The sequence below is a fragment of the Molothrus aeneus genome, chromosome 5 (assembly GCF_037042795.1).
Source record: "Molothrus aeneus isolate 106 chromosome 5, BPBGC_Maene_1.0, whole genome shotgun sequence".
NCBI classification, from domain to species: domain Eukaryota; kingdom Metazoa; phylum Chordata; class Aves; order Passeriformes; family Icteridae; genus Molothrus; species Molothrus aeneus.
The window spans coordinates 6,431,565-6,457,722 of record NC_089650.1 but is presented as its reverse complement, the minus strand read 5'-3'; the positions used below and the strand labels follow the sequence as shown (position 1 = coordinate 6,457,722).

General features: G+C 47.9%; 1 protein-coding gene across 1 annotated transcript; it reads right to left on the bottom strand.

Annotated features, from left to right (window-relative positions):
* Positions 1–2,256: 2,256 nt before the first annotated feature.
* Positions 2,257–25,764, bottom strand: LOC136556383 (sodium- and chloride-dependent GABA transporter 1-like). Its single transcript, XM_066549560.1, has 14 exons — positions 25,428–25,764; positions 20,716–20,847; positions 19,375–19,475; positions 16,262–16,371; positions 15,770–15,902; positions 14,445–14,579; positions 12,905–13,008; positions 12,487–12,611; positions 11,689–11,801; positions 7,182–7,313; positions 6,356–6,458; positions 5,838–5,938; positions 4,886–5,053; positions 2,257–2,361 (listed from the first exon to the last, which is right to left on the bottom strand). The coding sequence occupies exons 1-14, from the start codon at positions 25,666–25,668 to the stop codon at positions 2,257–2,259; spliced, it is 1,803 nt and encodes a 600-aa protein (XP_066405657.1). The 5' UTR covers positions 25,669–25,764.
* Between the last annotated feature and the right edge of the window lie 394 nt (positions 25,765–26,158).

Genomic DNA, 26,158 nt, shown 5'->3' with positions numbered 1-26,158 from the left:
TTTATAAAGAGTGGTTTCCTTATTGCCCCAGTTCATAAAAATAGGTGAAATTGGAATAGAAATGTTCAGCTAAGTGGCACAGACAATTAAGGACAAGGAAAGATGACATGTCTGTAACTGGCTGAGATTAATAGTGATGAGCTATGATTGCAGCTTTCAGTGTTTGGCTTTTGGCTTTACAAGACTAAGCCTATAAATATAGCATTTCCTCATGTCTATTTAACAGCTGCAATTTTTTTGACACAAACACTGTAACAATTACAGGTGGGACAGGGCATGATCTCAGCTCAGGGTGTTGGAGACCACAAAACATGCACTTAATGCCCACAGCCATAACTGCTGAGAATCATGCATACAAATACAGATTGGTTACACTTCTGAAGCACATTAATCAAGATGCACTGATGAGTTGGCAGGGGACCCATTCCCAAAGGGGTCTGACCTCAGCTTTCACCAGAAAACTTCTTTCTTCCTTCTGTTACTGGTCCACAGGCTGGAAGACTGGCAGAAGAGTAGGTTGGCCTCATGCTCTGGTGAGTCACAGGGACAAGCAGCACAGGGCCAACCTGCAGCATTTTGAAGCTACTATTGGAGAGCAGAACAACTGTGCAAAGGCTCATCACGCACCTGTCACCTGCAGGAGGACACCTGGGGGACTGCAGTGTGTCACTTCTGAGACCAGACTCTTTGGCAGGAAAAGATGGGTGGGATGTACCTTTTCTTGAATGCTCATTTATGAGTTTGTTGATTCTGATCTAAAGCTGAGAGTGTCAGCAGGCCTGGCAATGCTGTGCCAGGGGAGGGGAGAGGCTAATCAGCACTAAGTGACAGTCTGTGTGCTCATCAAACACTCTGTGTCCAAGGATGTCTCTGTGTGGGGTCACTGGGAGGCTGGCACAACTGGGAGTGTCACTGTCACACCTACACGTGGTGCTGTGATAGGCCACCTCCTTTCACAAAGCTTCACTAACCAAGAAATATGCTGCTGTTTTAGGATGGCTCTGAAACACTTCACAGCCTTCTCCAGGTGTTACACTCCTCCAGCACCATCTACAAGAGCTCACAGCCCTCTGTGGTTTATGTGTTGGGAGCTGGGATGTGCCAGTGACTGATCTGGCTGAACAAACACGTCCCAAGGGAAGTCAGCACTGCTTCACAGGGGTGGGTTTAAGCACGGTGGTTACATCCTGCCAACTGCCTCAGGAATTCTTGCTTTCCACCAGCTGGGATTTAGGAGTGGCCACTTCCTGAAAAAGGTATAAACTGAACCACCCATGGGCATCATGCTCCATCTGATTGTTTCCCATCCAGGGACACAGCCAGGGAGGGTGCTTGGAAGGAACTACCCTGTTTTATCTTGGGTGGAGATTTTCACAGTGCTGGAAAATCTCTTTATCACACAGCCTTGCCTCTGCACGAAGCTTGTTGTGGTCAGTGTGGGAGACTTGAACAGCCTGTAGCAAAGAGCCCTCCATTTACCCTTTTAGCTGCTTTTAGACTCAAGGTGTGGCTACTGCACACAGCTACAGAGGGCAGGATGCTCCAGGAAAGAAAGGTTGACTGCTCTGCTGGGCTCTGGCTCACAGTGCCAGCCAATGGATGCAGCAAACATGTCTGGAGACTGTGCAGGGATGAAACATGGCACTGTGAGCAGCACATACTGTCCCCAAGCCCTTCTCCAGGTGTGGGGTGATGTCCTACAGCTACCAACAGGCAGGACTTTTCACTAGAATCCCTTGTTCTGCACTAGAGCCCTTTGTTCTGCACATGCCCTCCAGTTATGTATTTGCTGGTGTTTTATGCTCCATCAACCAACAGCCATCTGGGATTTGAACACAGGGATAGCAATCTCTCTGGGGTGAAACACAGCTGTGTGCTGGGGGATGCTCGGTGGAGTTTCACATGGAAAGGCAAGAAAAACAGAGAAGTGGATAACAATCAGTCTAAGCTCTCTAGAGACACCACCTCTCCTCTGGAGGAGGAAGATGTGGGTACCAGCTGCTCCTCCCTGAGGGCCTGGACCAGGATGTTGCAGGATGAAGGTGGCCACCACACAATGCCCTGGCAGCAGCTTGTTCAGGGCCTTGATCAGCCATGCCAGGAGGAAGACCCACAGGCAGGTTCCTCCACCAGGTCCACCAGGACAAAGGAAAGCCACTGCAGAGCCAGGGACAGCCAGCTGTGCCAGAGGAGCTCGAGGGACAATGTGGAGCTTTGAGCAACTACAGGGCAGAGCGAGGAGTTGGGGCTTTCCTCCTACACGGCGGCGTCCGAGATCTTCCCGTTCAAGGACGTCTTGGGCTGGAGGCCGTTGTTGTGAGCGTGTCCCTCTGGCCTGGGCTGGGTCATCTGCTGCAAACGCTGCCCAGGAATAAAAGGAGAGAGTGTGTCAGCCAGGGCTGGGACAGCCAGGGCATGCATGGCAGCAGTGAGGGTTGGGATCCTCGCCACATGGCTCAGAGGTGACCCTGATTGCAGGGCAAGGGGATGGTGCATGCAGCGACTCCTCCAGCAGCATTTGGTAGTAGCCCAAAAGCCTCTGAGAGTCACCTTTGCTCTGATGCTGCACAGAGCACAGCAGCTCCTCCTTTCATCTGAAACATGGGGAGCATCCTGATAAGAGGCAAACTGTTACCAGGCAAGACCAGCTGCAAGGAGGAAGAAGAGAGAGCTGCAATGCCACAGGCTTCAGAGCAGACCTATTTTTCAATTAGGGTTGATTACAGAGCATTACTAAGTAACTATAGCAGGTTAGCAAGGTTAGAGTCTGTGCCTTTGATGCTGATCAGAACATCCACCTGCACAAACCTTTGCACAGCAGCAATTCCTGCCACCCTGAGCTGACCAAATGGAAATTGCAGAGTCAAGTAAAGTGAAGGAAAAACCCATGAAAATATGGAGGGGCCAATCATTACTGGAGGCATGTGGATTGAGCATCAGGAGTGATGAAAAAGAATGAATCGCTTTTACCAGTCAGGGAGGGACTGGTGCTGTGCACTGCAGAAGAGAATACAGAGGGGGATTAAGCCTGACCTGAACAGACATCACTAAGAGAAGTAGAACCTCTTTCCAGTAAAGGGGAACAAACTCCTACCCTCCAATACCACTGAAGTGCCTGCTTCTGGGTGAATTCCCTGAAACATTCACTGAACTGCTTCTGCCATTCATTGTATTTTTTCCCCTCTAACATTCAGGCTCAGTAGGATCAAAATTACTTGTAATCTTTCCTGTCTGTCAAAACCACTTTATTCAGGATTGGCATCTAATTTCCCTCCAGCTCTATTACAAATTAATCCAGGATCTGTGTATATAAGAGGCCAAAAATTCTCTCTGTCTCTCTGATACCAACACATGCACACACAGATTAGCCTACTTTCCTCCTGCTGCCATCTGCTGCTCACTCATAGGTCTATGAATGATTGAGAGGGGGTCTGGGTCTCGTGATGTTTGCGAAGAGTCACACGGGGAGGGTGCACATCAGCCACTCATGCTGCTTACTGCTGCTGATGGTTTGCACAAGATGCTGAGGGGAGGGGTGGAAACAAACTCATGAGCTTCCCTCCAAGCCCCTGGGGCAGCACAGGGAATGCACAGCACTTTGGAAGGACTGTGGATATAATTGGCACAAGCCTTTGGTCAGGAGGAGTCGAGCTGCTCCTGAGAGGTCCCAGATCAGTTTGGGCTCCCCCAGATGCTGCAGGGTGCTTTCTCCATCTCCAGTGAAACGGGATTGGGACTAGGCAAAGGGTTGAACCCATACCTGTACTTTCAGGCTTCCCTTTCCTCCTTCTCCAACTTTCATGATGAGTGAATAAGGAGCCCTGTAAATGTCTGAGAAAGGGCCTACAATTGGAATTCAGTTGGCCTTCAACCCAAAATCAACTAAGTGGCTTGACATAATGCCCTGGCTTGAGTCCTGCAGGAAGGACAAGTACTTAAACCCAGCTTCAGATGAGAAACCAGAAATTGAAAGCAGATCTGAGATCCCAAACCCACCCAGTTCACCCACATCAGAGCCCATCCAAATGGAATGCTGGGAGGAACAAAACTCAAATCCACCTGCAACTTCACCTCAAAGGTAGAGAACCTGAAGCTGACCTTAGCCCAGTAATTCCAGCCACAACTTCTTTGAGGCAAAGTTTGTTAAAAATACAGCATCCCTAAAATAAACTCATGTGATTTAGATGGCTTCTGGTCGCTGTTCCAGCTGGGCTGGGAAAGCCATAAATCAACACTCCTGGGGTGGCTTCTTACAACTGTAAGCACTGAGCCAGTGCTCTCAAGACTGAATGTCAACATTGTACATAAAATCTTAACAGTAACTACTGGGTATGACATAGAGACTCATGATTCACTGCTTCAAAAAATTCTGCTCAAATTACTAAAGAAAATGTTATAAACAAGACTAATGTGGTGGGTATTGTGGGTCGGTCTTGCTTCCTAACACCTCAGTCACTCAGTGTTCTCTGAAAGGCACATGACAAACCACCCCTGTGCTTGTTTCTGCTGCTAGAAGAATGCCTGAGACAGTTCAGGATTCAGGCTTGGAGGTGCTGATCTCCCAGCTGAGGAGTGCCAAGTAAACTTGCTCATAGCCAGGAATCCTCAGGAGCTGGGATTTCTCTGGGTCAAGAAACCTCAAGGATTTCTTCCCAAACTCTTCCATGGCTCCAGTACCCCATGCCAAAGAGATATTCAAAAGATGTCCAGTGCATTGGGGTGATCTGAACCCTCCCTCTCTCCTGGGGAGATGGTGCACAGAGCTCCTGAGCACCAAGCTGGTGCACTCTGATAACTCTGTCAGAGCAGGACCAAGCTCTGCTTGGGCCAGGTTCAGTTCAGGGAGGAGCTTACCCTGGGCAGAGGGTGGTGAAGCTGTTCCTACCTGCCGGAGAGTCCCTGTTGAGGTGAAGAAGGAGTAGAGCATGTACCCTGGAATCAGAAACATGGAGGACAGGGCCATGAGCCACCCGATGCCTTGGCCCCACACAGGATAGACGTACTTGCCCAGAGTCAGAGGGGTCATTTCCACCACACTAAAGAAGAACACACCCTAGAAAAGAACACCAGCCATTGCAGGGGAAAGTGAAAAATCGGGGTTCCACCATTCTTTCCTTCATTACCTTCTTAGCTCCCAACAGCCTTACAATAACCCAACAGCTCTTTCCACTTGTCTTGATTCTTTCAGCCCACCAACTGGTAATTTCGTATAATTTCTTCTTACCCTAAGCTGGATAAGATAACCTAAGCTTTCCAAAAAGCTGGAATTGGAATACCCCATATTTCCTTCTTCCCTAGACTACTCAGACAAGCAGTGCCTCCACAGCAGCTCCTATGCAAGTAAACAGCATCCTCAAGCTGGTCCCAGTCTTCATATCACACCACTCCCTGCACTGCTTCTGCTGGGAAGGCAGGAACCTGCAAAGGCCAAACTGCTCTGCAGTCAGTTATCCTGAATTTGGTGATAACTTTCATTCTCATAAGCCTGCCAGAGGCTGAAGCTGGAGTAGCTGAAAGCCAGAGCTGATAATAGCTTTTTAAAACATGACATTATTTTGCTTATCTTCTGGCATCTCAGAAAAAAAAAAAAAGAAAAAAGAAAAAAGAATGAAGAACCGATGGCCTCATTTAGATTAAAAGCAATAATCTGGAAATTTTTATGGGTGATTTCCAGCAGGCAGAGTGAAAGAGGGTCCTCTATCCCTTTACCCATCTCCAGTCTGCCTGGGACCCCCTTGCACCAGACCTGCACTGGGTTCAGAACAGAATGTTTCCCTACAGCCCATCTAGAGGCCTTTCTAGACCCAATCCTGCACAGAGGATTCCCCAGGTCTTACCAGGCAGACAAGAGGTGTGAAGAAGGCCCAGCAGATCTTCCACCAGATGCAAGGCTTGTAGCCGATCATTTCTTCAATGTTCCTGTAAAACCTGTTCACACCTACAAGAAGAAATGAGTAGTGAAAAAAAAAAACAAAACATCCCTGCACCATGGCATTCATCTCTTTTCATGGCAGAGCAAGGCCAGGCACAGCAAGGGGGTGACAGGGTGGCATGAGAAGAATAATTAGCTGGAAGGGATGGAGTAGTGGGACACAAACTCATGCTAACAGTTTCCATGTTCCTGGGGTCCTCTTGAGGGCCCAGAGGGAGGGACCCTGGGCATCTGCCAGTCTGTGCTGAGGTTTTGTGAGGGTCTGGAGAAGTGAGATGACACCCTTCCACTCCTGATTTTCTGAAGTTATCAATCTAAGCTGTGTTTGGCTGCAAAATTGTCATTGTGTTCACTGGTTTTGGCTTTTTCAGTAAGTCACCATGCCCACAGAGAAAACAAAGGAACAAGGTGTTTTGTGCTTACCATAACACCAAGAAATTGAGATGGTCTCAAAGAAGACAAGAAAAAGAAGACACATGCCACTGGCTGAGTAGTAATCAAACAGCTTGAAGACATAAATGCCACCCTGAAAAGACAAAAACAGGGTCAAGGAGTTCAGTTATAGACTATGATCAACAATATTAGCCAGCAGCTTGGATTGCTACTGTCCATGTCTGTTGGTTTAATGTCTATTTCCTTGGACAGCAGAGCCACTGTTGTTATGTTTCCACTGGAGTCTTGTTCCCAGCAGCAAAACTGATGTGCCCTTGCAGACAATTAGCCAGCCTGCTCAGGCATAGCCCAGGGTGAGGACAAAAGTAATTACTAGGATCTCTTCTATTTCTCTGCTTTAGAAGGAGTCAATTTAGTCTGCTCTGCCCATCCCCAGAGTTTTGCCTCGCCTCCTCATGAGCCCACACTGCTCCACAAATGGTCTGCAGACCACTCAGCCCTCACCACCCCTCATGAGAACCTCAGCTTCAGCTCCAGAGGTTCAAGCCCCCAATACACAGGTTTTCTTTGTGTTATCTTAACTCTTTGAAGTAAGCATTCCCTAAATTTGGGGTCTGTTGGCTTGAGTCCTTATTGCAAATAGCAGAACAATAGGCCAAGACTGACAATAGGATGATGGTAAAAATTATGGAGGCATCCTAAGTCACTTGAGATGTAGCAGTGATGAGCAAACCACATCACCAAGATTAGGGGAAATGCTGTCACTTGTCCCAAAGCTTTGCTGGTGCTGTGATATGCCAAGTGGCCAGAAAGGAGTCAGGAATGGAGGTAAAAGCACGGCCTGTACAATCTGTACCTGGGTGATGTTGGAGAATCCAATGAGATAAGAGATGAAGCAGACTACTGCGATGAAGATCTTCTTCCTGGCTCTTAGGACTTGAGGATACTCATCCATCAGGGCTGTAATGAACCCTTCCACAGTGCAGAACTATGGGAAAAGGCACACACTGAGGATACTTATATAAGTAACTTAACCTGCACACATTTAACCTCAATGTTGAGAACCTTATGGACTCTGCAGACTCTGGAAAAGAGTCATCTCTGCACAAAGCTGGTCTGAACCATCTTCTGAAAATTCATCTCTCTCCCCACTGAATACAGATTGAGCTAGGAGCACCAACTATAAATATTAAGTTAAGTACTTAAAAATAGCTCAGATAAATCTCTGCCTTTTGCTTCTCATGCAAAGCCTCCTCTTTCTTCCCACAAACTCTCTAGGGTCTCCCTATCACTTCCCTGTTCCCCACATTGCCAGGCCCTGTGCCACAGCTGTGGGTCTGGCTGCTGCTGGGACACATGCAGGACCTTTATTGCTCTCCCCTTCTTGCTCTTGTCAGCCTGTGGCAACACTCCTTGTGCTGTTCAACGATCTAAAATGCTCAATAAGGACTTGTATTATCCAGTCTCATGTGCATGTAAATAACAACATCTCTGATTACCCAGTCCTTGACTGCATTTCATTTTTTCAAGCACACAGCATTAAATGCATGTAGCACACCAAAAGCCCATCTTCACAGCACATCATCTTTCCAGAGGTGGAAATCCTAGGATGGTTTATGCAGAGCTGCACCAGCCACAGTGTAATAATGTTGTCTGCACCATAACACAAAACGAAATCCCCATGAGTGTTGCCTTCCAGTTTTCCTTCTACTTCTGCCTTCTGGCACAAGGGCAGTTTGACTGCCCTTGTGAAGTGCATTCTTCTCTCCCATCTCTTGATAAATTGTGAGATGTACTTTTATATCTTGCTCCCAGAAACTACAGGTAACATACGCTCTCTCAGAGAGCACATCTTGCCTCTAGCAATAACCCTGGGAATTTATGAGGGCAGCAAACTGGCTTCCCTGGTCATGCTGAGCAAATGTACAAGCCAGTGCAATGAAAATTAAAGTGCTTTCATCACTTCTCAATGTCAGGGACTTCCCCATCCCTGGGAAGAAAAAAATCCCCTAGAGTGGAGGTGGAAGTATACAGATCAAAAAGAGCAGCAGAGGGTTGGGAAGATGTGTGGAAGAAAAATGGACTGCCTGAGCCTATGATAGTAAAATTAGGGACCCCAGCGCAGGGAAATGATTGGTATTTGATTTGATGGTTTTGGAATGTTGAATATTGGTTTTATTAAAACTATACTATATTACATTATAACTGTATTAAAGAGAGATATTATAATATACTATATCTGTACTACAAAAAATACTAAAGAAATACTTACTACTAACTAACAACTTGTGACTGTCTCTTGACAGTCAGGACACAGTTTTGAGTGATTGGCTAAGGAAACAAAATAATTTCTAGTAGAATTTAATTGCTAAATTTTTTTAGGTAAATAATTTCCTAACACATTCTACATCTGTAAAACAAGAGGAGTAGTAAGCAGAGACAAGAATTGTTTTCCCTTCTTCTCTGCCTCTCTCACAGCTTCTCTCTGTTCAGAGGGCATGTGAATACCACAGGCTATAGCTGGGCAGGCATGGTGGAAGAGCTTGCACACTGCTGGGGCTGCCTTCCACATGGGCAGAGCAAGGCAAAGGGAGATGTGCATGCCCAGGGCTTTATATCCACATGGAAAGCCAGTATTCCCAGAGCATCGAAGCTCAACTGCTTCCGCTTGAATTTTGAATGAGCTAAGCTTTTTATGTTGGCACAAGTGCCATTAAAGAATCTTTTGCCGTTCATGCATGGCTTAAGCTGCCTTTATAGCCATTGACAGTGAGTGCTTCACCCCATCCCACCTGGCTTCTTGTCTGGAAGAGTCAGGACTGAGCTAGCACCACAGTGTGAAAAGATAGCATGACTAAAAAAAACACTGCTGAAAGCTATTCCTTCCACATGGATGCATGGCCAGGCACTGCCAGAGTCATGGCAGGGCCAGGGGATCTGAGACCAAAAAGGCAAATGCATTTGGAGGGGAGCAGCCCTGGTCATGGGCAGAGGGTGGTGTCCAGCAGAAAAGAAGCAAAGAAAATGATGCCTTGAATAATTGGATGGAGTAAAGCTGACAGCCCTTTGGTGCAGGAAGAATGATCAAAATCAGGGAATGCACAGAAAGAAAGACAGGGAGATGGGTGGTGAGGAACAGGGCTCAGCAAATCAGTTGAATTCTCTTTGTCTCCTATCAAAATTAAGCTCCTGTGTAATGGATAAGGTGGAGAAATAAATGGTTGTACATTGCTTTTTCTAGTCATGGAACAGACAATGACCTTCATACCATTTACTGAAAATTGCCTCAAGACAGCCTCAGACTTCATAGGGGATGCAGCCTGGAGGAGGTTTACCTTTCCAGCCCCAGGGACTGCAGGTGCTTGGCATGGGGCTCACTCTTCCCAGCTTACAGACCAAACCTTGGCTGCTTGCACATGCAGACACCTGAATGAAAGCATGCTGCTTTCAGAGTGGCAAGGAGCTGAGCACTGGTGCCTCCTGTTCTTGCCACTGCAATCTGCTTTCCGAAAAATTCTCCTTTTCCCACCAACCCTCTCCAGCCACAATTTTTAGCACACATTCTTCTCTTCTTCATGCCTCACCCCATGATATTATTTCTTTCCCAAGCATTTTATTTCCATTAACTTCTCTCTATTGCTTCTTTTCCTCTTTAGGGGCCTAATCATTACACAACCTGCTGGGTCCAGTAATCTGGGCTTGGGAGCCACAAGAGTGGCCTCACTGCTGGCAGCTGGAAATCCTCATGACCAACCTGTGCCAGGCAGCCTCACATGGGACAGACACAGGCTGGCAGTCACAAGGCTTGCCAGCTCCCCTGAGCAATAAATGCCTGACCTGGAAACTGGTAGGTTAAAAGGAAGCACCGGGATATTATGAAAGAGGTTCTGGATGGGAGAGAGCTGAAGCCCGGTTGGATCAGAGCAGAGGGAACACCAAGGCACAGGAGGGAGGTGTCTGTCAGTACAGGTCACTCATCCCACAGGAGCACCCTGGCAGGAAGAGCAGCTGGAGCTGTGCTGCACCTGCAGGACACAATGCTCGCTCCCCATCTGCAAATGCCACAAAGGATATGCAATCAGCACACAGAAAATCCTTTGTTTTTAAACTAAATGCTCCAAAATGCATGTGGAATTGCAGCCAGTGTAGCAGCCTGTGCTGACTGGTTTATATGCAGAAGCTGCCATGCTGTTGCTGGTGTGTTTGAATGAGGCAGAGCTCCAGCATGCAGACAGAAAGCTTCTTCGCCTGTATTTAGCTGTGCTGTTTAAAAGCTTGTTTTCCTTTTGATGCTTCATTCCCCCCACCCCAGCCTCTCCCTCCAGGCAATGATAGCCTCCCAACAGACTGTCTGCCCTCTGAAACTGGCTGTCAGGAGGGACATGGAGAATTTCAAGGGGTATTTCAGAAGCAAATGCAGCAAATAAATTCCACACAGAGTGCTTAGAGGGCTTATTGTCATGTCTCGATTTACCAGCACTGAGTGAATATTCCATGCAGCTATTTTTTTTTCTGTAAATGTAGTTTCTTTCAGAACATTCAGGTATTATTTTAATTTTTTTTCCTATATAATGTCTGTGGTAATGCATTCATGAGCTTTATAAAATGCATATGAGAGTGTGACATGATTGAAAACCAGGTTTGTTGATTAGATTTTCCTGGAAACCAGGTGTGACATTTCAGGAATAGCTTTGAGTCTGATTGTGAAGTAGGCTTGGCTTTATGAACACTGCCTGTAATCCAAGAGAGCATCCATTTTGTACTGGTGGTTTGTGCTGCAAGAGAAGAGCACAGGGGCACAAGGGTGGATACGACAGACAAGTGCAAGTTTTTGCAGGAACCTTTGATTTTTATACACTCCAAAGGAAGGCATGCTGCAATGCACTGCTTCACTGAGTAGCTACTTTGATGCTGAATTATCAGAAAAAAACTGTCACCACTTGTAAAAATGCAGAGATAATGTTTTTTGTTTGTTTTGTGAGGGCTCTGAGGGGGCAGAGTAGAGACCTTTTGCTACATCTTACTTCTTCCCCCTCAAGTATCTTGTAAAACTTTGCCACCAGATAAGATGGCAAAGCAGTCAGGGTACCCAGGCACAGCCTTTTCCAAGGCATAGATCCTTCTGCCACGATCTATCCCTGCTAACCTACAGACCAGGCCAGGGAGCTGCAGCTCTGCTCAGGGTTGCATTGTTGCTGGCATCAACAGCAATGCCAAAATGCTGCAGGAAAGCACAGCCCTCACACCACGAGAGAGTAAAAACCCAGTCTGCTCTGCACTGTCCCAAGTGCAGAAGGGGACACCACAATTGTACCTGAAGACATCTTTGCATCTTCCTCCACTTTGTCCCTGAGTTGTCTCACCTGACTGTCCAGACCCAGCATCATCAGCATGGAGAAGAAGAGGATTGACCAGAGTGGGGACAAGGGCAACTGTGTGACAACCTGTGGGTAGGCCAGGAAAGCCAGTCCAGGGCCTGCAGTAAGGAAAAGGGGGATGAGCCCATGTTCACAAAGCATTTGATGGCAAGTCTGAGATAAGTGCCACAGTTAAATAGACAGACAAAAATTACAGCCAAGAACTCAGGGGTTTTCATACAGGAGCTAGGAACACCTGTGCCTTTGTGCCTGTGACACACCAGCTCGGTGGGAGGCATGGGGGCAAGATGGGGAGACAGGATTGGAGAAACAAGTCCTGCAAGCAAGTAATCAAGTAATCAAATTATTGCAACCAAATGGAGCTGGAGCACTGTGCTAGAAAAATAAACTGATATTCAGAGCTGGTTATAACTTTCCTGGTGCTTTTTTCTTTTTTCCCCACCACAAAATGCTGTTTCTTGAGATAAAAGCTTTCTCTGGAAAGACAGCAATTTCAAAATATGTCTTCATGCAGAAAGACACAGTCCTATCTTGGTTAAAAAATTATTCTGAGATCTCAGTCTCAAGATTTTGCATGAAAAAGGGACTCCAAATTTTGATCACATCTACTGAAAACATAGGTAGTACCTATTCTCCATAAGAAAGTTTCAGACAGCACATGGCCTAAATATTTCACTACAGCAAAATAAAACTTCAGCACACGTAGTCAGGACAGAACAAGAGCACCCCACACAAATGGTTGTCACAGGTGGCTGTTGCATTTGAGCCTGGGTTTCTGCTTACCCGAGGAGGCCAGCTCTGACACCGACTTCTTTGTGATGTGTGACATGAAGCCGATGATAGAGAAAATAACAAATCCAGCAAATACACTTGTGGTGGAGTTTATACAACAGACAATAATGGAGTCTCTGGAAGAGAGAAAGAGAGAAAAAATCCCACCTGCAGGTCCCACCAAGAGCAGAGGGTGGGGTAAACAAAAGACCAAGCCCTGCGGATAGCTGGTCCTGTGCCTTGGACAGGTAGCACAGGTGACATACTGAGTGTCCTGTAGGCAGGGAGCCCCTCTAAAGACATCACAGTGTGTCCCCTAGGCTGCATGGTGCCAGCAAGGGGACAGCAGAGATCAGGCAGATTCACCACAACCCCCTGCCTCACCCATGAGGAGTCCCAGCCACACAGGAGGGTGGAAAAACCCGCTGACCTGTAGACGTTGTTGTGGAAAGTGTTGTAGCTGCCCAGAGCAATGAGGGAGCCCAGCCCCAGGCCGTAGGAGAAGAAGATCTGAGTGGCTGCATCCATCCAGACCTGTGGAGAAGGAGCCAGAGGAGGAGAGCAGCAGAAGGGGACTCTGTGCTGCAGGTGCATGTCCTGCAGCAGCACAGTGCAGGGCTAGCAGGGGGAATGGGTGCAGACTGCGGAGCTGAGTGCTTGGATGTCCAGCCCACTGGAGTGGCCAGGACCTGAGGGAACCCTGGCAGTAGGGCCCAGTCAAGAGTTTCTTACTAGTATCTAATTTAAAGCTATTCTCTTTCAGTTTAAAACCATTCTTCTTGTCCTGTCACTACATGGTCTTGTCAAAAGTCCCTCTCCAGGGCTTTTCTGTAGGGCCCTTTCTGTTCTGGAAGGTAGGGAATCTGCATCCTTCCCATGTGTCAAGTGTATCAAAGTGCAGCCTGGCCCAGCACCAGACATACCCCTCCAATGGGATGAAGGGTCATGCATTTCTGAACAGTGTCCTGTGCAGATCAGAAGGGATTCTTGCATTGTCTGAGTCTGTGTGTGTGTGTGTGTGTGTGTGTGTGTTTGCTTTCTCACATGTGCCCCCAAGGGATGCTGCTCCACTCAGAGACCCACATCCTTCTCTCACACCCTCCATTTCTCTTCCACTAGTGTGTCTTTGATTTTCCAACATGGATCTGTTTGTGCAAACAACTGCAGAGGACAGCTTGCAAAGCTGGTCCCAGTGCCTTAAGGTGTTAAAGCTTAGAAAGTTCAAGAAAAGGAGACAGCCTCTTTGTTTCTTAATTGCATAGTATTTTACACAACTCTTCTGGTCTTGAGAACCCTGTTTCCTGCATTAGAGCCAATGCAGTTGGTAGTATGGTTACAGAGAGTGTCCTGAAAGAGGGATCCTTGGGACCCTCGCTGGAAAGTGACAAATGTCCAGCTGTTCCCACTCGCACACGACTGGTGACTTTGAAACTATGAGAGTATTGCTGCTGAAAAATGCCGAGTCTGTGTATCCTGAAAACTTCATTTTTGCAAGAATCCCTGCTCCTCCTGGGTCTCCTCTCTGCTACCAGTGACCAAGAACACATTACTGGCCACCACTCATCACTTAAGCACTTACAAAAACTGCTGCTGTGGGTGCCGCTGTGTTTGTGCTCCTTCTGAGGCCCCCATGCCAGCACCACATCATCCTTTCTCTGGGACCACCAGAACAGTCACTGAAATGAGACATTCCCAGCCCAGAGGGAAGGTCCCTTTGTCAGGATAACTTCTGCCTCCCCATACCCTGTGGATAACACTGTGCCTGAGTACAGCAGAGCTGCTGCACAGATTTCCACCATGAAGGACCTTTTCCTCTGTTTCGTCTCAGCCTATGGGACATGGGTTATGAATACTTGTACAGGGTTATTCTGGAGTTATTTTAAGTAGTTACAATATTTATGGGAAGTGCCTGGGGAAGCCTAATGCAGAGACAGCTGGGAGATAAGAGCTTTCCTCACTAGGCTACAAACCTCAGAGTCAGAGAGCTTCCTGAAGTCAGGTGTGAGGTAGAAGAGGATCCCCTCCTTGGCTCCTGGCAGTGTGACTCCCCGGAACAAGAGGATGAAAAGCATGAAGTAGGGGTAGGTGGCTGAGAAATACACCACCTGAAAAAGACCCCATGGGAGAGAAGACATCAGCCCACCAGTGCCCAGGACCTTTCCTGCCCAGGGTGTCATTGAGTCTGGCATGTTCTCCTGTGAGGACAACAGGCTCCCAAGCACAGCCACTTTCAGCAGGATTTCCTTGCATTTTCTGTCCCCCATTCCCATGCTAGTAACGTTTCTGGCTGTTTGAGGTTTCTCCCTGCCAATGATACACAAGGACACACTAATCACAAAAGTAGCATGCTGAAGTCTGGATGAAATACCCAAAGACAAGGGAATTGCACAGGGATAATTTTAGCCCAAAGAAGTAATCCCCTTAAGTCATCACATCCTTATTTTGCAGAGCTAAAGCTGGTGTTTCTCTAGACCAGTGCATCAAGCAAAACAAGTTGTCTTGATTCCACTGCTTTCTTTTCAGCACTGTTTCAGTATCTTATGGGTATATGCCATCCCTCATCACAGGGCTCACACCAGTAATCACCAGGGCTTTGCTGTGGCTGTGTAGCTAAAGCCTGTTTGAGAGCCACTGGGGAAGTTAACAGCTTAGGTGACCTACCCTTGAAGTGCTTCTTTCTGATCTCTCCTCTAGATTATTCCTTTCATAATAGTGTCTGGCTGCACCATGCTGTGCTCTAAATAACACATCTCAGCATCTCAGCACTGCTGTTTCACTAAACAAAGCAATTACCTTTCTGCTGTGCTAGCCTGGAACACTGCACAGGGAAAAACAACGGGCTTCTCATCTGAACGTCTCCCACCAATATCAAAAGGGCAGCAGGGAAATTGTCAAAGGAGATGGTGAGATTTTTTCCACCAGAGGCAATTTAAGAGACTGTGATTGTCAGAACTGGGAGGCCACAAGAAGCTTTGCTCTCTCTAAGGGCTGTCCCAAAGTGGGAAATATAAGTAATTTCTGAAAATGCCTCTTCCCAAAAAGAATGCATGCTCAGACCCATGACCCTACTGGCAAGACTTATTCTCTACACTTAGAATGAAAATTACCATAAACATCATAGCAATTTTCACAGCCATGAAAGGTAAATGTCAGGAATTTAATAGCATCTACTGTGATTTTGCCTGTAAGCACTGTAACCTTAGTTATAGACACTTAAATAAAATTGAGTCTGGAGGACATTTTGACGGCGCAGCAATGAGAGGCAGCACCAAAAGACCCAGCCCTCACACTGTACCTTGCCTGTCCACTCCACACCCTTCCAGATGGAGAAGTAGACCAGCAGCCAGGCCAGGGCCAGCGTGCCAGCCAGGGGCCAGCGGACGGTGCCAGGCTCCCCCAGGCCTCCGGACATCTGGTGCATGTTCCTCCTAAGGGTGGGAGACACTGTGTCAGGAGGAGGTCTAACAATCAAGGGCTGAGGAATTTGGAGCTCCCAGAGGTGGCTGGAGGGTGAAGGGCCAGGTGCAGACAAGTGTGAGCACCCTAGAGAGAAGTGAGGATCATTGTGATGGGACAAAGGGAGGTGAAGAGAGGTGGACAGACTGTTTGCCTGCAGGTCCATCTGACGTGCATCTGCACAGTGCACCCCATGCCCACCATGGCTGTAATGCCCTTCTGCCAAAGCTGCCCAAGGAGCAGAGCCCACAGGCACAGCCACAGCCCTGGTGGGCAGGCACAGTGACCACAGGGAGGGGGAGAAACCTGGTGTGGGCAGCTGGGGACGTACTCCCAGAACTCGGTGACGGCGCTGGTGAGGTTGGTGGTGTCGTTCAGGGAGTAGTTGGAGAAGCAGCGCTCGGTGTTCCAGGCGTTCCCACAGCTCTGCCATGGCAGCTCCTGCACCAGAACAAGGACAGGAGGGTCATCATTCATGGAATATCTCCCAAGTGAAATCTGGCTTCTTCTAAACTGAAGCCCCTTAATTTTTTTTTTTTTTTTGCAAAGATAATGGGCAGCTCCACTGGATGGGCATGCCCTTGTAGCCAAAATAATGGAAAAATTTTCAAAAATATGATAAATTGTGACAAGGATTTTTGGGGAAAAAATATCACGATGTGATTAGGGCAATACTGTAGCTCCAGTAAAATGTTAGCAATTTCCCACATAGAAAGCCACTTCCAATTAACTGTTGATAATGAATACCTACAAATTAAAATACTATCAAGGGATACTGTGTTTATAACCATTACAGCTTTTTGCTAGCTTCACTCAACAAGTGGTTGGAATTTACTGCAGAAAGAATAAGCAGGGATTTGTTTCTTATGTTTCATTTACAGCAACTTCAATGCTTAAAAAGCAACATGGCCCTGAGAATGGAGGCAAAGGGTTGTCTACACCAACAGACTTTTATAACACAAGCATAGGAGAAAATTGTCCAGGACAGTAGCTGTTTGATGCTGTCCACTGCCCTGATTATAAGCAGCAACAAAGGGATTCCTGGGAGATGTTTACACTGTGGGTAGCAGTGAGACAGCAGCACAACACTACAGAGTTGCTGCAATCAGCTCTGGCACTGCAGGCAGTGAAGCAGCAGTGCCAGGGACCGTGTGAGTGTGCAGGACAACTCACCCAGGCCATGCAGTGCCATGGCTGAGCCAGCCCAAGGAAGCAGCTCAGATATGAGCAGCTACCTCTTTTCCCAAGCACAGTGTGTGTAGACAAATGCAGAGCAGCTGCATTCTGGGTGATTTCCTTCTGCAGATAAGACCTGAGGCTACAGCTCAACAAAGTTTAAGAAGAAGTTTGTATCTATCCCTATTCCTCCAGGAACGTAGACACCTCTTTGTTGTAAAAGCAGATCCACTGACGAGGGGAGAGAATGATGCATCTGACTCCATCTTATCAGAAGGCTAATTTATTACTTTATTATACTATATTATATTAAAGAATACTATACTATACTAAAGAATACAGAAAAGATACTTTACTGAATGCTAAAAAAATAATAATGAAAACTTGAGACTCTTTCCAGAGTCCCAGTACAGCTTGGCACTGATTGGCCAATGAGTCAAAACAACTCACACCAGAATCCAATGAAACAATCACCTGTGGGTAAACGATCTCCAAACACATTCCACATGAGCACAACACAGGAGAAGCAAATGAGATAAGAATTGTTTCCTTCTCTCTGAGGCCTCTCTCGCTGCCTTTCAGCTTCCCAGGAGAAAAACCCTGGGCGAAGGAATTTTTTTCAGAGAATGTAAATGCCACACTCTTCAAAAAAATTATCTGTATTTTAAGTGCCTTTAAGTGCTGCCTTCACTGCTCCATCTAAATCAGTTCACTCCAGCAGAAGATACCTTCAAACATGGTATCCTGGCAGAATGGTGACTATTGCAGGGGTGGAGGTGACATTCCAGTGGCCACCCAGACCACTGCACCCCCCTCAGTGGTGATTTCATGAGGACTTGCTAACTGCACTGAAGAAAAGGCAGTGGCGTGAGCAGTGCTGCACAGCAGCTCTTCAATGTTTGCATGTTAGAGAAGCTGCACAGCTCTCACAAGGAGGGGCAGGCTGGGGGACAGTTTGTTGCTGCTCCATTTCCTCTGAATTTCAGAGGACAGAAACTGCAGAAGGCAGGCTGGGCTCTTACTATAGTTCAAAATACTCTTAGTCAAATTTAGAAGGCACAGGGGACAGATATCAGCCTGGCTTTTTCATTTGCACCTTGGGTCCTTTTGGGAATTTGCAATTATTATCTCTGGTAAAAGAAAAGGTCTTGAGCCAAACATCTGGATCTGCCTATGCACACATACAAGCACTGTCACCACCTGGGTCTGTACCAAAGCCTTATCCTGAGAACACCTGGATGTACCAAAGCCTTATCCTGAGAAACATCCTGCCCAGGGTGGAGTTAGGATGGGTTACTTTGGGGAAGACCTCTGTTTATTTGGGAACCCCTGAGGGTGCATCTAATCACCCACAGCCAATAATTCTGTTCTAGATCCAGGACCCTACAGTGATAGGTGGTTTTGGTGGTAGAAATTCAGTTGGGAATGCCAAATAAAATGATTCAGCAAAAGTCTTGACAGAAACTTGAAACTTTTGCTGAACAAAAAGGAAAACTGGCTGTGCAGCATCCACAATAGCACTTCATGGTTATATCTAAATGACATTTAAAAAGATCCCATTTGAACCATGGGGTTGATTTCTTTAAGGCTTCAGGTTGCTCAGAGACTTACATTAAGGAAACTCTTACCAGTTTCTGGGTTGAAATAAATAATTCAGCTACCAAGAAGTTAATATGGGGTGTGATTCTAACCTTGTATGGTAGAAGGCCCTGCTATGGAAGAGAAACTCACTATAAATTATAACACCAAAGCACACACTAAGGGACAGTCACAAGCAGATGTCTAGATACTTTCTGAATCATTTTCCCAGCAGAAAAAAAATTCCTTGGAGATCATTTATCAAGAGAGGAGTGAACAAGAACTAATTAAGATAAGGAGCAAGTCCTGAGAAATAAGACCATGATGTAACAAAGGCAGTTCTAGCAATGCGCAGCTCAGATTCGAGCAGCCCTAGAAATAAAACAGAAACACAGGCTGAGCTTTAAAGACTGAAGTGAGTGGGGAACAGTTCCTGTAGAGGGGATAGGACCATCCTCACCAGAGGACAAGCATCACTACCCATCAGCATCACAAAACCACTACCCATCAGCACCTCCAGGGCTGATGAACCTCTTCAGGAAGGGTGTAGCACGATGCTGACAAGGGCTCTTTGCACAAATGGCAAGCAGCTAGTGGCCACTGTGGGTCATGAACAAACCACTGCCCACAGGTGGGAGTGAGGACCCAGAGCACAGCCAATGCCACGCTGCAGACACGCCCGTTACTCACCGAAGTGAAGGAGTTGAAGAGATAGTAGAGAGCCCAGGCAATGATGACAATGTAGTAGATGTTCAGCCAGAAGGACAGAACCATGGCTGCCAGTCCCACACCTGCAAATGAAGGCAGAGAGCAGCATCAATCCATGTGGCAGTGCCAGTTGTTGGTTTCTCTGGGTCTGGATTGAAGGCACTTGAGACACTAATTCATGTTGGGACTCAGGTGTTTATTATTTCTTATCAGTAAAACAGTCTCACTGCTGTGAGTTCAGCAGCAAGGCACAAAATGGCCAACAGTCCCTCGTTCCAAGGTCTTTTAAGACTAAACTATCCAATTAAAAACTGACACCTAGATTATTTTCCTTTTTAACCCAATAACTCATCCCAAAGAGCTGCAATGTGGACTTTTCTGCCCAATTAAAAAATGGGCAGAACCCATGAAGAAGAAGGAAGAAGAATCACGAAGAAGAAGCTCAGGACAACACCCTGTGCCCTCCATCTTGCTTCCATCCAAAACACACTAAAATCCCAAAAACTAAATTTCTCACCTAAGTGATACACCTACACTACTCTCTATAATCTATTTCACACTTTTGTGGGTTCTAGTTTATCTTGAAGCCTGGGAAACTTTCTCCATGAATGAGGGTCAGAGTCAGTGCTCCCGTGGGGGTCAGGGCACCCCAGAGCAGACAGAGAAATATTCCCAGTGCCCTGGGTTTCCACAAATCCAGATCTCCAGTACCCAAGGGAGTTCATGGGCACCACAGCAAGGGTTTTTTTTTGAAAACCAAAAAAAGGGAACCAGCTCACCAACATAGAGTGTGCTATAGCTGTGCAGTGAGCTGGTCAGCAAGGGAGGCTCATTCCCTTATGTCTCTCATCCACCCATTTCTACTGGGGAAACAGTGTTACTTCAGTGTGCTACTGGTACTCCATGGACAGAACTCCATGAAACCAGGATCTTGTCACTTCCCTGGCAGAACCGTATTTTCCCACATCCAAGGCATTTCTAAATCACCATTGGCTTCTAGAAAACAGTTACTTCAAGCATGGCAACAGGTTGCATTCCCATGCAATTAAAGTAGGCACATATAGAGAGGCTTGGGAAAACAAAGGGTCTTCTGCAACCAGAGTCACAGTCCCTTGTCATCACACAAAACTGCTTGAACAGAGCACAGTGCTGTTAGTGACTGAAACAGAGGTCAAGGACAGCTTGATAAAGACAGAGAGGAACCCCCCCCTCACCTGGCACCCTATCCCAGCCCCCAGGGATTTGCTGATTTGCCTTCAAACCATTAATGGGATGCTGCCTGTAGTAACATGTCATTGCTGGCACAAACATACAGCACAGTACCTTTGAACATGGGTGCTAATCTCCAGACTCCTAGTCCACCGATAGAGGTATACTGGCCCAGAGCAGTTTCCAGCAGGAAGAGAGGAATCCCAGCAAACACCAGCGTCAGGAAGTAGGGAATGAGAAAGGCCCCTGAAAGAAGGAGCAATGTTATCAGGCAGTTCCCCCTTTGATCAAGAAGGAAATGCCTCCAGCTGCAGTTTCTTGCTCTGCAACAGCTATGTGATGAGGAGCAGCCTCTCCCAGAGGTGACAGCTTGCAGCTGGAGTTGATGTGTTTGGTGAGTCTCCCACTGAGGTCACAGCTGCCTTTCCCTTATCACTGTGGGTATGCATGTACCACATGTACAAATACACTGGCATCACTAGCTGTGCAATGCCAGGCTCACTTTGTTAGCTGCTAAACCCAATCTGACACCAACCCCAAAAGCTTGGACACTGACATTGATAACTTGTTGATGCTTTTTGTCTTACCTGCAGAAGCTTTCAATTCTTCTTCTTCTTCTTGAGGGAATAGTGCACAGGAATATCTGGCACTGGCCATGCTTTCTTTGTTTATAGCTGCTTCAGTCTTTTAAAAAATCTGTGACCAAGACTGTATTGGCTCTTGTAACAGTGCTATATACCACCCCACCTGTGTTTTAGGTTTTACCCTTAAAATTCCTAGTGAAAATATTATTCTTGTCCATGGCCCTATGGAAATCATCTCATCACTAGAAAGGAGGTAGAACACTCATTCACTAGGGATATTACTGGCACCCAGTTTTAGAGGAGCAATTAGAATACGAAAGCCTTGCTCTGTGATTGGAAGGCTGTACAAGTTCAGGTCATCTTGGCTTCTGGGATGTGGGACAAAGCCCAGTTTTATCTTTCTCATGGAATAGGCCATCATTTCTGAGGAGGACAAACTTTTGCAGAAGATGCTCACTGGGGATGGAGGGAGGACACTCAGTTTGCCTAGAAGTGGCTGGCTGTGTTCAGGACAGCACTGATTCCTGCACCAGCCTTAGGGCTGAGCTGTCAGTCTGAGTCTTCCTCTCCAGATAATTGTAGGAAAGCAAACACAGAGCCAGCAAGCAAAGCCACTCTGGAGAGCTGTGGCCCAGCTTGCACCCAGCAGAGCCAGGCTCCAGCAGCTGCTCTCTGAGGGCAGGGAAGCAGCCAGGCACAGCCAGGGATGCTGGCTCAGGGGACACCCAGCTGGGGACATCTGCTTGCCAAGCAGGGAGCTGAACCCAGCTGGGAGAGGCAGGTGCCAGCACTCGGCATGAGAGTCCATGGGAGGCAGCATGCAAGAGGAGCTGGCAGTGGGTGGTGGGGAGAAAACACTCTCTGTGCCAGCAGCTCAGTGACCATGAACCTGAATCACAAGCTGGCGTGGAAGCACAGGCTCTTGGCTTCACCAGCAGCCTGGTGCACAGGAGAGAACAGCTCTGGGCATCACTGTGCCTGCTCAGCAGCCTCCCCTGTGTGCTCACTAGACACCACAGCCTGCAAGGTTCAGGCCCCTGAGAGCCCTGTGGGAAGCCTGTGTCTGCTCCAGGGCTGCTGCCACCCTGCTGCTGTGCAGTTTGGAGGCTGAGTTTAGCAGCAGTGCAAGTCTCCTCCTCGCCTCTGTGCAAGCAATTAATGAAATTTGGCTGCAGCTCTGATGATTCTGCACTTCTCATCTACAGTAGGTCAGGAAGGTTTGTAGGTGAAAGATCTAATTAGACTGTTGGAGGAAAAAAAAACTAAAAAACAAACAAATGAACTTTTGGACACAAGTCTTTATCCTGGCTTGATACTCAAGAATAGTGGGAAAACTACAAACCAGACCACCTCCTTGAGCTCAGGGCTGTTGGCAATGCCACTGCCACTCTGGAGGGCCAGGTCCCCAAGTAGGCATGGATAATATCCCCAGGTCCTGTACAGCCAGATGGGAAATCAGTTCTGAAATTTGTATCTCAAGTTTGCAGGCCGGTACAAAATATGGTTGCACATGACCTTGTGAAAGTCCCAGCTTGTCTCCAGATCCATGGGTGTCAGAGGTGATGACGCTGGTCCTGCTCAGAGCACTGACCCTTGGAGGCAAGGAAGGATCAATAGCCCCTGGCACTCACTGTGCAGCCCTAGATCTGCCTGCTCCTAATGCTGCACAGCAGAGAACAACAATTAATCCTTAAAACAGGGAACACTGCCCACGAATCAAAAATTGAGCATTACAAGCTGTTACACTGTGTTGTTTTGAGTCTCAGTGTGCAAATGAGGAGTGGAGGATGCTTATTTAAAGGACTGTTTTTCTCTCGAGTTGTTCAAGCTTAGGATCTCACAAGCAATTTTTAGCATGTACTGAGCTGCATTTAGAGTGCATTTGGAGTCTCGTACAAATTCTGTTGAGATCAGAGGGACTGTATAAGGTTAGAGATCACTGTAGAGGCTGGAGGCACAGCTGGGCACATCCAGCTGCGTGCAGGGCCAGCAGGGAGCCCAGGCATCACTTTGGGTGAAGCCTGCTCCCCGCAGCGGCTGGGCCGAGCGCTGTGCTGCCGTGCCCCGGGCTCCCTGCGCCGAGCAAGCCAGCCGTGAGCCGATGCAATGCGACAGCGGTAAGTGAGACGACAATATTTCCATTCAGTTCAATTTGCCTGTGCGTAATGGAAGCAGCCCACACGGCCGGGCTCTGAGCAGCGCACATGCGGGGACGCTAAAATTAGCGTTCCACCCACAGTCTGCTGCGCTCCGTCGAGGCAGAGCCGAGGCGGTGCCCGCCCGGTTGCGAAGGAGCCGCGTCCCGGTGATGCTCCCGTGCGTCAGCCCCGGCTGAGCCAGCGCCGCTCGCTCCTTGGTGCTGCCGGCTGCGGGAGCGGCAGGGCCAGGGGAAGGAGCCACCCAGGCTGCCACGAACGGCACGAAGCGGCAGGGGAGGCAGGGTGCTGGGAGCAGGGAGCAATTCCCGCATTGCATCTGTCTGCTCACAGCCGGCTGCTCCCTCTGCGTGCCCGCGGCTGCCGGGGCAGAGATCGCTCTGTGTGCCATTGCCAGTGCTAAAAATAGCGCCCCGCACCTCTCCAGCACCCTCTGTCCTAGGTTCTCTGCTGACTTCATGCGTAGGATCGATTTTAGCTTCGCTACACCCCTCATCTCATTACAGGCATTGTCATCTCCACCTTTATGTGTGAGGAGACAGTCATGGGCAGCACAGAGCTGGTGTGAGACTTGAGATGACACAGCAACCACAGGGCTAACAACCAGTGCTGGACCCAGGCACGAAGAAATGTTCTGTGAGGAGAGATAGCAGCCAAAGCGTGGCCAGACAAAGATGACAAACCTGCACCATGGCTCTGGAATTGGTGGCACAGGCTCCCCAGGGCAGGCCTGGACGTTCCCATAAACCTCACTCAGCTCAGCTGCACGTTTCCACTCTCCACAAAACCCAAAGAAGCTGTGGATGCCCCATGCCTGAAAGTGTACATGGCCAGGTTGGATGTGGCTTTGAGCAACCTAGTGGAAGGTGTCCCTGCCCTTGGCAGTGGGTTTGGAACTGGCTGATCTTTTAGGTCCTTTCCAACCCCGATCATCCTATGATTCTACAATTCCATGAAAACAGCATAATCAGTTAGAAATCTTCTTGTCCAAATTGCTAACTTTCTGATCTCCTGCTAGGACTCACTCCACATGATTCACAGAAAGGGCCTAGATACCCTTAAATGCCATGAAGTTAAGTGGACATTGCTTCAGGGAACAAGACCCTTCTCCTCTTTTCCAGGGTTGGAGGAGAAGAGCATCCTACACTGCCTGCAACAGCAGAAATGGGCTGGTGATACAAGAAGTTATGAGAGCCAAAGGTAAAAGGAAAATTAAAAAGACATGGAGAAGAAACATGAGAAGAGACCCTCAGAGCAACATGAATGAGCGTGGCACTTGGCATGGGGACTCCAGGCCAGGAAGAGCTAAGAGGGAAGCAAAGAGCAACGTGGGAAGACTAGGCAGGCAAAAACTAAAATTATACATACAGCCTTAAAGGTGAGGAAAATGGGTTTGGACTTGTGTGGGAAGTCTGTAAAATGGTTTCTGTAAAAGGAAGTGAGCAGCTCTTCAAAGGGGAGAAGGAAGGCTGTTTTAGTAACAGGCACAAGCAATGGGAGAGCTCAGCATGGAGTGAGAAGAAAGAGCCTCTGCTCTACTGACACCTGCCTGTACTCCCCTCCACAAAAGCACCTCCCTGACAAGGCAGAAGAAAGAGCACCATTTGAGAGGGGGGCTGAGGCACAGAAGTGTGTTTTCTGAGTTGATCCAAGACGTGCAGAAATTCTGTAGCTGAGCAGAGAGAACTTCCTTGAGAATACCCTAGACTGAGGAGAACCCAACCTTTAACAGATGCAAACTGGTTTCTCTGGAGGTGCCCCAGAATCCCACTGGGTGCCTATTTGTGCATAGCCCTTCCTGTAAGTAAATGAGGTCCCACCTGCCTGTTTTGGGGGTTTTTTGTAGCAAATTTGAACTTCACAAGCATGACAGAACTCAAACTGCTTGTTTTATTTCTTTGGACTGCTTCTTCCCAGCCTGCACTTGCTACTAAAGCCCACAAATCATGGAAACTTGTCTCTGGACAACTTAATAACTCCCACCATGTGGGAGAGCTCTCAGCTGGAGGACCACCCATTTGCCCAGACCCACACCAAGCCAAAACCTGCTCAGGTACAAGGGCTGCTCATTGTGCATTTCTCTCACCTCCTCCATTTTTGCCACAGAGATAAGGGAAGCGCCAGACGTTGCCCAGACCGATAGCATAGCCCACACAGGACAGCAAGAAGTCAAATTTCCCCTTCCAGGAACCTCTGTCTGGGATCTCCTTCTTCTTCTTCTTGGTGCCCACAACCTCAGGGCTGATGGGCTCTGGCTCCTCCAGGGCTGCCTGCTTCACCTCAGAGGGAGAGCTCAGCTCCACAGAGGTGTTGTCCATCTTGCCCATGGTGACTCAGAAGTGTGTCCACTCTTGCTGAGGGGCTGGAGGAGCAGGAAAGGCAGTTTCTGCCCCGGCCACGAGAAGACAAGATGGGAAGCACTATGCAAAGCTCCTGGTGAGAAAGGAGAGAAGGAAAGTGTCCTGTATCAATGTGGTGTGTCAGACTTGGTTGTTACCATTACAGAATAAATCCCTCAACTCTCATCTTACCTGCTTCTCATCCCAGTGCTCTGCAGGAAGAGCTTTGGGACCAGTAGGCAGGCAGCAAAACCACAGGTTGTGGGTGACCCACCACACAGCACAGAAATACATCTGTCCTGTCTGAGTGACAGTGGAGGAGGGCACGATGAAGGTGCCAGAGCTCCCAGGTCTGGGGTCCAAAACTGACTAGAGCACAGAGCCATCTGAGAGTTTGTGTGGCCCAGCCAGCTGAGCACTGCTATGGATGTGCTCCCCTTGGAAATCCCATGCATTTATCCCTCACCACAGCAGCAAC